This window comes from Lissotriton vulgaris, chromosome 9 (assembly GCF_964263255.1).
Source record: "Lissotriton vulgaris chromosome 9, aLisVul1.2, whole genome shotgun sequence".
Taxonomy (NCBI): Eukaryota; Metazoa; Chordata; class Amphibia; order Caudata; family Salamandridae; genus Lissotriton; species Lissotriton vulgaris.
In genome coordinates, this window is record NC_141697.1 from 899,248,501 (window position 1) to 899,261,369 (window position 12,869).

General features: G+C 43.8%; 1 protein-coding gene across 2 annotated transcripts in view; it reads left to right on the forward strand.

The window, feature by feature from the left end:
* LOC147692464 (RAS guanyl-releasing protein 4-like) overlaps positions 1-12,869 on the forward strand; it is a 516,206-nt gene that overhangs the window by 191,384 nt on the left and 311,953 nt on the right. For both annotated transcript variants that reach the window (XM_086938673.1, XM_086938674.1), the window contains one exon: positions 9,347-9,409. In XM_086938673.1, the coding sequence (XP_086794799.1) occupies positions 9,347-9,409 (63 nt within the window). The remainder of the gene's footprint in view (positions 1-9,346; positions 9,410-12,869) is intronic.

Below are 12,869 nucleotides of genomic sequence, written 5' to 3' on the forward strand. Positions count from 1 at the left end.
AGTAGTAGGTGGAGTAGGAGAAGTAGTAGTAGGAGTAGTAGGTGGTGGTGAAGTAGTAGGAGTAGTAGGTGGTGGTGAAGTAGTAGGAGTAGTAGGTGGTGGAGTAGTAGGAGTAGTAGGTGGTGTAGTAGGTGGTGGAGTAGGAGTAGTAGGTGGTGGAGTAGGTATAGCAGGAGTAGTAGGTGGGGGAGTAGGAATAGTAGGTGTTGGGGTAGGAGTAGTAGGAGTAGTGGTAGTAGATGGTGTAGTAGGACTAGTATGTGGTGTAGTAGGAGTAGTAGGGGGTAGAGTAGGAGTAGGTGGTGGTGGAGTAGTAGGTGGTGGTGGAGTAGTAGGTGGTGGTGGAGTAGTAGGTGGTGGTGGAGTAGGAGTAGTAGGTGGTAGAGTAGTAGTAGGTGGTAGAGTAGGAGTAGTAGGTGGTGGAGGAGTAGCAGTAGGAGTAGTACTAGTAGGTGGTGTAGTAAGAGTAGTAGGTGGTGGAGTAGGAATAGTAGGTGGTGGAGCAGGAGTAGTAGGTGGAGTAGGAGTAGTAGGTGGAGTAGGAGTAGTAGGTGGTGGAGGAGTAGTAGTAGGACTAGTAGTAGGTGGTGGAGTAGGAATAGTAGGTGGTGGGATAGTAGGAGTAGTAGGTGGAGTAGGAGTAGTAATTAGCATTTCTTTCAAAGCCCTTCGACTATACCATTTCCTGCTCAAACGCAATATTTTTCTCTTTGTGTTCCTATACCTGGCGTGTCACGCAGTTTGGTGCTTGCTTACCCTCTATGTTAAACAAGCATTTGCAATGCAATGGGTCTCGCTGTTACGCAAGTTTGAGCTATTGGCATTGTAAATGTATATGCGTTTTATTTATATATGTAAAACAAAACCCAAAATAAAAGGCCTAGCCATTTACAATACTACCCTAATTCCCTTACCTTTTATCTGCATATCTTCCCCTTCATTCTAATCTAAATACTCCATCAGTTCAACACATCTTACTCACAAACATATACAATATATGTTGCCCTCTACCAAACACATGTAGTTTACAGTTAGACACAATAAGTCTTTATATATCACATTAGGCCATTTAGTACTATCTTTTTACTTTTATTTAAAATTACAATTCATTTTCATTATGTTTTACAAAATAAAAACAACACACAAAAAACAATGTCATTTACAATATCAATAGCTCTAAATAATGTCACTGCGAGACCTATTGCATTTTTATTGCTTGTTCTTGTTAGGGGCTGCTTGAACCATCTGATGGTGGAGTGACTTCTTAGGAAGGCTCTAATCACTGACACCCTTTCTTAACCTTTTGATCTAAATTCTAGAATAAGGATGTCACTTTAGAGTAGGAATAGGATTATATAGAACTAAATGCTTTTCTCCAATGAACTATTGATGCAGGGAAATCTCAATTTTTGCTTCCTGATTACTTATGTAGTAATTATGGAACGTGTTGTCTTGTTCTTGCTCTAAATAGTGAATTTCTCTCGAAGATTCGGATTCCTTCTGTTTCCTCTGTATTTTATACCCTAATGCTGAAATTTATGTATGTCCAACTATTTTGTAACTTTGTTAAATTGACTAACCTTTATTTGGTTGTCGACTTGAGTTATTGTGTAGCCACGCTGGTTCCATGGTACCTTAGATTTGATTCGTGGAATTGTTGCTCCTCTTTACACATCATGTTGTAAAAAAGGGACCATTGAGTGTTCGACATCAGGAAATTGCTGAGCAAATGGGCCTAGGCCCTTTCAACAGTGTCCTCACAGCAGGCTAGCTTTGCCTCCCTGCAGTTTTGAAAATGCGTTATTTATAGAAAGATCAGTGACTGATAACTAAATGCATCATACATTACTCGCCTGGAACAGTCCATCTTTTTTACATTTAAAATAGGCAGCTCCTGTCATAGTGCAGTGTTGCTTGTAACTGCTAGCTGACCGCGTTTGAACAGCCTTTGATACATTTAAACTGAATTACAGACTATGTCCAATAAGTACATCCCTTTTTTTCTATACAGAATCACACACTTTGATGAATAATGCAGTATTTAGAAAGTGAAATTGTTTGTCAAGCGCTTTAGCAGCGATTACTGATTCAGGCGCTATGGTAATGCTGATCCATTTACTGATTCCACCCAAGTAAAAAAAAGGTGACAGGTTTAGGCAGTCATTCATCTTTCCTCTCATCCTTCCTGAACAAAAACAACCATGCCTACAATATGACACAAGAGTGCCTGCGTTGGCGCTAGGCAGGCAAAAGTGGGCCTGCTCAAGGAGAGGACAGGGATACACCAAATAATGTTAAGTATGTAAGTGTCAAAACAAACAAGGAGTCAGGCCCTTATGGGAGAGGATAGGGCTGGGCCGTTTTAACTATGTAGGAACAAGAATGTGCACCTAAACCTCAAATTTCTTTAGTGAGCTTAACTACTTTGGCTCAAAAGAAAAACAATTTAATGTTTTATCTCAGTATTTTATTTTACTGTTTACTTTTCTTTGTTTTTTATGGAATTAATTTTGTATTTTTACACGGATAATAAAAACATCATCAAGTCATAATCCAAACTTTTCCAAAAACATTTTATATGGACAAACTAATCACTTGTGCTATACACCAAAGATGTCACAAAAATGTGCTTTACATCTGTGAAAAAGACTAAACAAAGCGTGATACGCAAACATAAATCATCTACATTAGATCTTCTACATTATACAAATATTCCTTTTTTAACCACAAATCCTGGATGTTTCCTGGAAATGTGCCGACGCGTTTCGAGTTCAGGTATTTCTTTCACTGGACTCTCATCAGGGCTTTTTAATTTGTGTCTGAGTGTTGTTGTATTCACCCAGCGATCAGCATGCAGTGCAAAAAGCTCTATCTTTTCATTCGTGCTGCTTTTCAGGGTACTTGGTACTCCTTATGGTTGGTGTTTATTCAACACTCTCTACACGGCAAATGGTGTTCCTGTTAAAGGCAGAAGATAGCCAGCCTTATTCTTTTTACTTTCAGTTGGTAATTCAAGTGGCCCAGGCTCCAAGTTTGCTAGATGCACGGAGCCCTCGTTGATTCTGTTTTCGATTTTCGCTGGCTCGAGTTTATCTCATAGTTTTTTGAAGCAAGATTCTGTCAACAGCTACCAGCTTACCGCCGTAAATCACGCAAGGTAGCTGTTGACAGTATCGCGCTTCAAAAAACTATGAGATAAACTCGAGCCAGCGAAAATCAAAAACACCTCATCTCTTTCCTTTCATCACCCCTAAACACACAAAGCACATACTGACATGTAAGCTCTGCATTTTCTTTTTCCTTGTCAATACTTTGACAATTGTGACCACCCTTCACACACATTTGTACAGTATCAAAATTTAAAACTGAAATATGTGACCATTTGTGAGAAGCTGGCCTGGTATATGATGGCCACTAATATAAGTGGGTAACTTGCACCAATCCAGACTACCCTTATGGTGATTGAAGAGGTATTAGACAACCTTAGAAAGTTCTCCAAGTGGTAGCTGTGAAGAGCAGCCTTCAGGCTTAGTCCAAACGAAGCAGCTTGTTTTACCAGAATACAATCTTATAGTATAGATTAAGTGAAAAGAACCACACCAAGTATTTATAAAAATATGTATTTATTATATAATGCTCTCTAGTACGTTCCAGTATCTCCAACATGGAGATAAACACAATGCACACAATACTTTAGCAAAGAAACACTGTAAATAGCACGAAATACACAGTGGACCCCTGGGGGGACCAAACCATATAGTAAGAAAGTGGTATAAGAACCATGACTCGGATATAGACAGGGTCGAGAGGACGTAGAAGTGCTGGGACCCCAAGGAACCACCCAGGTTGAGTAGATAGGGATCCCAAGGAGAGCGTGTGCATTGTGGAAACACTACTGGTTGCTCCGTACAACTCTATGTGCAAGTCGCGGTTGGATTTTGAAAGATCAAGCACCCTTCCAAGTGGCCCTTGAAGAAACCCCGTGGAAGACAGAAGGTTGGAGAGCCACCCCACCCGTGGATACCCTAGTGGATCATTACCTACACCAGGGAAGCCAAGTGCATACGTGTGAAGTGATGTCAGAATCCGCCATCAAACCCAATGGAGGACTTCAGGAAAGTGCTGCTGTGGAGGAAGTAAGAAATGTCCGTTGGAATCTGAGGATGGATTCCTGATGAGAGGTACCTGCAAGCAGAGGGGACAGAGTCTATGTCACTCAGGAGTGACCAGGAGGAGACTTGGAAGACGAATGCCCTTCGATGTTGGTTTTTGCAGGATGGATGACGATGACCTTGACTCTGCAGCTGTGAGGACCAGGCAATGCTGAGGAGGACCAGGAGCCGTGCACGAGCTGTCCAACGAAGGATGTCGAGTGCTGAGGGGTAGGTATCCGACGGGAGCACCAACAAGCCTTGGCAAGTGCAACCAGCAAAGGATGTGAACAAGGAGCAACGTCAGGACCAGCAAGGTCCAGGGGACTAAAAAAAAAGGGGAGTCAGGGCAGGTCCTGAGTTTTCAGGGGAGCCCAAAAGAAACAAGTGTGACCCTCAAGTGGACCCACAACCGTGTGGCACTGGAGTCTCAAGAGGACCTCAAGCAGCTCCCCAAAAGTTGCAGGCCATGATGCGCACAATGCTGTGTGGCTGAAGATTTTGGGCACTGGAGGTGCTCAGGGTTGGGGCTACTTGGAGCCCGAAGATATCCTTGGAAAGAAGTCAACAAGCCTTTGCAACTGTAAGTTGACGCTGTGCACAGGGGTTCGGTTATTGCAACCCTCACGAGGGATACTGACCTCAAACATGGTGAGAGGGCAGGGCAGGCCTCGGGAGCTGTGGAAGACCACCACCTCTGTTGCAGAGCCTTTGGAGTAGAGGAGCTCAGGATCAGCAGACTGGTCGGCTTAGTTGTGATGGCTGCAAATGCAGGGGAGTGACTCCTTCACTCCAAGTGAGATTCCTTCAAGTGTCTTTGATGCTTTGCAGGCCTTTGAAGTTTCCCGTATAATGCACAGGCACAGACGATGCACTAGACTGGAAGGTAGACAAAGTCAGGCCCAAACAAAGTCCAGTGAATCCAGAGTGCCCAGATGCTAGAAGAAGAAGTGGTGTCTGATCTGAATCTTATCCAACTACGAATCTAGGGACCTACACCCAGGTAAGCCCTTAAGTACCCTAGGGAAAGGGTTGGGAAGATTTAGGGGACACTCTCAGGGGAGGATCTGGACAGGGGGGAGGTTACTCCCATGCCCTTTTTCCAGGTTCATGCCAGAGTAGGAGCTAATGGCTCCCAGAACTGGTTTGAACTGGACTATGCATGGGGACACCAAGTGTGCCCTACATACAGACTTTCTGGTGCTGGCAAACGCATCCACCCGGTCCCAATACACTAAATCCTATCTGGGAGGTGGTCACACCTCCCTGTGACAGGTTGCCTATTGTTCTACCTTTCTTTGCTTGAGCTTGGCTCAGCAGCAGGAGAGTAGAAATGTGTCTCCGGTCGGCATCAACCATTTTGTGCTGTCTGGGTCTAAAAGGTTGGCACCGGGAAATCTGAAAGTCTAACAGAGGGCTCTTCCAGTGCTTGGAATCATACCTCCCATACCGTTTACAGTGTGGGTGTATGATTCCAACGTGCTTGACACCAAACATCATAGGATTAGTTGCAGCCGTTTTCGAGATGGTCATTGCATAATTAGGCGGTTCCCCTGTATATAGTATATGGCTGCTTCACTGACAACCCGGTAGAAAATACTCCATAGGCTGCGGACGTGTCCTACTCATGCAGGGGCACTCTCTCACTTAGAACCAAGCATGCAGCCTTCAGGATTGCAGAGGCCTGCTATAGGGGTGACTTATAGGTTTTAAGGGCAAAGAGCCTAGATATAGGAAACCTATATCTTTAGTGAGTGGTGCTAGCACCAACTTACACAGGCTGCAATGACAGGCCTGGAGTTCCATTTTCCATGGTCTCTCATGGGTGGCATAATGCATGCTTTGGCCCATAGGAGACCTCTGAGTATCTATGCTCTGGGTACCTTAGTACCATATACTAAGGACTGATAAGGGTACCCCAGTATCCAACCTGGAATGTACCTAAGTACTCAACACAACAATTTAGGGAGAAAGCATATAGACTGGGGTCCTGAGTAGCAGGATCCCAGTCAGACTAGTCAAAAACATCATCACATCAAGCAAAAAGTGGGGGTAACCATAGAAGCAGAAACTACTTTCCTAAACCATTTCTCTGTTCATTCTGCGGAGATGCTAAGGATTGGATGTCAATGTATTTTGAGGCCCTTTTTGACCCACTGACAGGCTTCGTGAGAAACTCGAGCTGCCTTCAGTCTAAACTCCAGAGCGGTCAGTCATGCCTCTTTATAAATACATGGAGGTAACTCAGTTGAAAATATGCATTATATAAATTTTAAATGCTAAATGAAAAAAAAAAAAACATAACATTCAGGAACTAGCTTAGGGAATGCAATAGTAAGCAAAACTTGAAATATAAACAAAAACCAAATCACCTCAAAAATCGACCAGCGTTTTTGCCATTGAGATTAAGGCCATGATTAGAGGGCCTGAGAAGGACCAGTTTCAATGTATGTTCATTATTACTACCAGCTCTGTGAGCAGGCGTAACCAACCAACTTGAAGTCCTGTTCATTTTAGATGCTGATTTGCCTCTCTTTTATATCATGCTGTGCTGCTTCACTGAGACACGACAGCACAGCAGGGAAAACTATAAACCAATAGTAAAACTATTAGGTGCTCGGGAGAATTATTTATCTCCCTCATTATAGGGGGACATATCCTCGCATTCCCCACACTTCCTATCCCCGTGAGCATCTTAGTAATCAGGTCCGTAGTGAGACAACGCATTGGAAGTAAGCAGACCATTTGCCATTGTAAGTGATAGCCTTCCAGTTCAAACACTCTTGCCTGAAGCTGTTGAAATCTGTAGAAATCAGAAAATTCAAAATAGGTCTGCACTTCTGAGATGTTCGAGGCCACATTAACCCCTTGGGCGCGGCGGTAAAAATTCTACGCGTGCGCAGATCGGACGGTCCCCAGCTGTCCGACACACATGAGCACCACTGCGTCAGACGGCCTGGGGCCGTCCGACACATGCAAGGGGTTAAAGGGTTGACACCTTTGCCAGAGAACAATACCTACCATCTGTTCACGTTTGAAGATTCCTCAAAGGTCCAGAAATTATTCTTAAGTAGAACTTTAAGTGAAATCATCTGTTTTCATTTTTAACATAGCCTTTTTGTCTTTGTTAACTTTAATTATCAGCCAGGGGTCATTAAGACAGGCGTAAAACACATTTTAAAGTGTTTTCTTCCTACATTTAATGTTTAAAGTAAGGACTGATAAGGGATCAACATACCTTGCTAACAGGGGCAATAAAATACCAGCCACACCCTATAAAACTGGCCCGGTAGCAACCCTATTTGTCTCATGATAGCACTCTGAGATGTCACCGAATCTGCCTGCCCAACTCATCTTTAAAGGTCACCAGCCTTGTTGGCCACCTGGATTTCAATTCTGCCCACTTTGTGTGAAATATCCTTATTTATTTAGGGTCAACATGAGCTGTCCTGGACCTAGCCAGCAGCGGAAAATTCCATGACGTCCAGTCGCTGTTGGCTCAAACTAATGAAGGGTGCTGACAGAGCAAAAAGACTCTGAGGTCTTGTTCAGCCTTTTGAAAGGGGTTCTTCAGTCTGCTAAATGAGCAGGACTGTTTATCCAGGTTGGCATTTTACAATTGTTTGCTTGCACAAATTAAATGGAATCCTTGTTCTGAGTTGGCATAGAGTGATTAGAGACTGGTACCATACCAGCAGTCAGTCCAGGAAAAGGATAGCCAACTGAAACAAACAGATTGTAGAAAGTAACACTGCCTGGCTGTTACATGATGGAGCTACGAGAAAGGACTCATGTTTTACTTGCCATACTCATTATGTAGCCAGAACATGCAATTGCCTCTCAGTAGAGGTCCTGAAGTTATATCACATTGCCAGTGCTGCTTATCTGCAATCAAATCCAGTGTCTGACTGTATGGAACTTCTTATCGATATAGAAGTGTAGCGAAGGAGGCAACAAAGTCCTGTGTCCAAATAAACATAGCCCTGAGGTTCCACAGATAAACCCCACAACAACTAAACAGACACAGCAAGACACAGGCACACAAATCAACATGGATACAGAGGAAGTGGAAAAACCAGCCCACAACTAGAGCAATAGATAACCATTAAACCTACTTGGGGTTTGGGTGCTGTACGCCCACCACCCCACGGAGTTTCAGACAACAATCCCTTACTTATGCCCTAACTCCAGTAGCAGCCACATTCCCTTCAGCGACTCTCCATCCATTAACAACAAGCACCCACTAAAACCTTCAATCATCTGTTCTTTAGACATCTCACTTCTTTCATACGTTATGTTTTCCTTTTATACATCACCACTCTTTTCCAATTTAGACATTTTTCTAAAGTTGCACAGTTGCCTCGCACCTCCAACTCAGACCTGAAAACTGGTAAACTAAATCTGCATGCTTTCCCAACTTATATTTCATCCAGTCACCTTATTTCCCCCAGGCTGTTGAGTCTTCTCAATCAAAGACTACAGTGTCTATTTTGTCCTCTGAAGGCTCACAAACCTTTCACAACCAAACTGTTAGCAGCTTGGTGCAACACTTCCTTCCTTCCTGTCATCACATATAGACTTCCCTTGCTTTCACCTGGTTAGAAACGTTGTCCAGGTTGCTGCCTCTCGGCGGAATGTGAAGTGAAGGGGGGACTGCTAAATTTTCTTCAGTTTTTTGGACCACCTCTTCTTACTTTTAATGTCCATTCAAGCTTAGGATAGATTTTAGAGGGAGTGAGATATAACAAAAACAGTAGAGCCATGGACAAGATCTTTGCCCACCAGAGTTCAAGACAGTGGTACATATCAAGGCCATGGACTACTCCCACCCTCCGACTACATTTTATTAGATTAGATTGAACTGAAACTTTACTACCTCTTCTGGGTCTCTCAAAGTGTTACCTAATGTATTACATAGAATCGCCAGCCAATCCCAAACAGGATCTTTTTTTATTTCAACTAAAAACCAAAGGCTCCCTCAGTCACCAGCACTCAGTTGGCTTTTTCTGCAGGAGAATATTTGTGTGTCGTTGAGTATATTTTGCTTAGTTTAGATGTCTTGTATAACTGCTGAAAAAGGGAAACAGGAGAGGTCTTTCTCTAAATGATGGAAAGGTTCATGGGGCAATTAAATAATTCCACTGTGTCACAGTTGGGCTACAAGATATTGGTTCAAGACCTTAACTTTCTCTTACCTACCAAGAAGCTTCCAGTGTGAACGAGTGCCAGAGACGTCGACAGATCTGCCACTTTATGGGGTGAGATATTTACTCTGACACCTTATTCCTCAGAAGCAGACCAGAGATCATCTTTCCTCCCACTCAATTTTTCCATCTCTGGTCTGGTCTGTTTGTTGGAATTTCTCTGACACATTCTTTCCTCTCTCAGATTCTTGAAGCTAGCTCTCAGCGGGAAAGGCATCATTACTCACATGTGGTGTCTCCGTTACTCTGAATCAGAAGGCTACCTTCTGTTATGAGTTAGGAGCACTGCTACAACCTTATTTTGGTATCCTAGTTGTGCATGAGGCCTGAGGTTGCATCTCCATGTCCTCGGTCTCAGCTCCAGTTATGTTCTACACGAGAGAACTGTTTGGAATGGAACATATGCTATATCTTAAGCAGGTGGTGACTTCTGATAATTGTTGTCTATTATGAACTTCACATATGGTGTACGTCCCACTGGCAGAGACACCTTACTTCCTGCTATTGGGCCCACCAAGCTCTGGTGCTAATTTCGCAAACATGGTGAATGTTCAACGACCCCATCTGCAGCAACACAACCCGAAAAATGTAGGTGGAGCAAAAACCTAAACATACCATTCTGGAACTGGGGACTCCCTTTTGAAAAGGTGTTACATTTGTCTTCTGAATGTGCTGAAAAACACCCATGTCATGTCCCAGAGACAAGATTCTTGAAAAATTATAAAAGTATCCGTAGTTGGGTCTACAGATTTAGGGGTCCATTAGGATGGCGGGCGGGCTTTGCCCGTCCGCCACCCTATCGGTAAACGGGACCGTCCACCTTAAGGGCAGGGGTCCCGACGCCACCATTAGGATGTGCCCGCCACAATGGCACATCCTGCATTTCTAGCATTGTGGCGGGCGGTGCTCTCAGCACCGCCCGCCACAGCTAGAAATGCATTTCTGCATTTGCATTAACAAAGCGGCAGGCACCGCGCGGTGCCTGCCGCTTTGTTAATGCATGTGAAGGGGGGTACCTGTGGTACCCCCCCATGTGCAATACCCCCCTCCTTCACTCTGGGGGCCCGCAGGGGGCCACAGAGTGAAGACCGCATGCCTTTCCGTGACGGCATCGCCGCCACAGAAAGGCATCACCCTCAGCCCATCATAATATGGCTGGCGGTGTCTGCTTGACACCGCCACCATATTAATCATTTTCTGCCCCTGCCGCAATGCGACTGGGGCGGAAAAGTTGCGGGCGGTGTTTTGCTCAGCCGTGGTCCCCCCGCCATTCTAATATGGCGGGGGGGAATACAGGGAAGGATGGCGGGTGGATTGCCCCCGCCATGCTGGCGGTGGCTACCGCCAGCCTGGCGGGGGCAATCCGCCCGCCATCCTAATGGACCCCTTAGTGTTCATGCCAGATCGCAGAAATTATGTCATCCTATACTATTGTTGGCTGAATTCTGTTGCAGATTTAGTCTTCACTCCACGAAGTGGCTCCTCAGACAACAGACGCAGCATCTTTGATGTAGAAACCAATAAAGCTGGTTGATGGAAATTATTTCCACCAGCAAAACACCAAATGAATCCCTCAGGCTTAATATTTCAATGCTGATTGAGCACAATGCAGCCTTCCCATATATTTTGGAATAAATCAATACAAACAATACAAACACTTGACATATAAAAATGATGAAAAGCTAGATATGTACATTTAAAAATATCATTTTCTGCACCATATGAACTTAATTGATGGTCATAAAGGTTACACTAATACCCTGCTGCATAAGTGAACCCTGAACCACTGTTCACTTATGTATTGTCATAGGGTGTCAGTGCCCATCCGTTCTTATGATGAGCTGCACCTTCTAATACCCTATCAGAGGTTAATTTATATCCTGGATGTAGACTTATGGATTCCAAATGAGCTGCATTGCTACATCTGATGTGCTCGAAATGTTGAAAGTGAATAATGAGAATGACAAAAAATGCACCTCAGTGGGCTTACATTGAAGTTGTGAAAAAAGCATCCTGTCTTTTTACGATTCCAGGAGCTTCACTTACCGATTATGCATTGCACTAGTAGTTGCCTCATAGTCCAGTTCTGTTTTACAGATCTATACGTAGGATCCAGATCACATTTGAGGTTTCACACTTCTGTTTTTTAAACGAATTAGCCAAATTATTGCTTTGTCACTTTCACTCGATATCTTAACATCATTCTTTCTAGCGTCATTTTTGTTGATGTTTTCTGACTGGATATTTCCTGATATAAGTATTCTTTTTGAGATGTGTCCCTTTCTACTCCAACCCTCACAATGTCTATGTAGTATGCTTGCTGGCCTCACATTTGGTCTAAGACTGTGACATTTGCAAATAAAAAAATCTGTCCAAAAGGACCATGACCGACCGAAAGAGCATAAAGCTTAGTGGGATGATGCAAGATATGAGAGTGGAGGAAGGAAGAAGACCAGGAGACAGGAGAAGTCTTCATGGAATGCATCCTCTGATAATCAGACAGCTCATGAAAAAGACTCCCTCAGGGTTAGATCCAGAGAAAGGAGCTCATCTGGAATGTAAAGACACTTGCCGCATTACTTTCAACCGTGTTCCAGATTGACATATAAGGTAATCGCACCAATGTTGAGAGCATCAACCCCAGTCTGCTCGAGGTCTCCCACTCATCAGTGTCCAAGAGAGCACTCATCGAAAGGTGAGATACACCCTGCCTAAGAAGCCTTCGATGTCAAAGATAGAACTCTAATTGACACCAAAAACATGTCAGTCCTGTTGCTGTCTAAAACTGTACACGCAATCGATGTGAGTAGAACTCCCAACCCAACTGAAGTTGAAGCTGGGGCATCAGTCACCATTGCAGTCATTGCATCAGATCGTAAACTCCACAGGACACCGTCAGGGTGCTCATCGCTGTCAAAGATCAATAGTTGACTTGTCACATTCACTTACAATGTCAATACTAATGGTTGCTACACCTTTGTCATCAATAATATCACATATCTCAACATCGTCTCTGTATTCGCTTAGGTTTTTATCTCCTCAGGAAATAGGTATGTTTTCTGATTTGACATCATGTTTTTCCACCTCTTTGTTATCTCCGACTCTGAAAAAGGGAGTAGAATTCCATTCAATGTCTCGTAAACTGTGCCTCATCCTATCACTCCTGATTTACATTCACTAACTTTCAGACTAATAAGATCAACAATCCCCTGTGAGGGTCTAGTACAGATCCCTTTGCAGCTCTTGCAGCACCTTCCAGATTGTTATTAAGACCAACGTCTGTCTCCACAAAGGAAGAGAAGATAGACTTCAATGTCTCCTCACAGGTCTCTGTCATCAAGAAATTCTTAAATCTGAACTGCAGCCTGATTCTCTGCTAATTACTTTTGTGAGACACAGGCATGCCTCAGCCCCGGAGACTACTGCCCCTCCAGAGTGAGAAAACAAGCTACTAGATGCTGCTGGCAGGAAGCTAAGTGGGACAGCACCTACCCACCTTAAAATGCCAGCACAA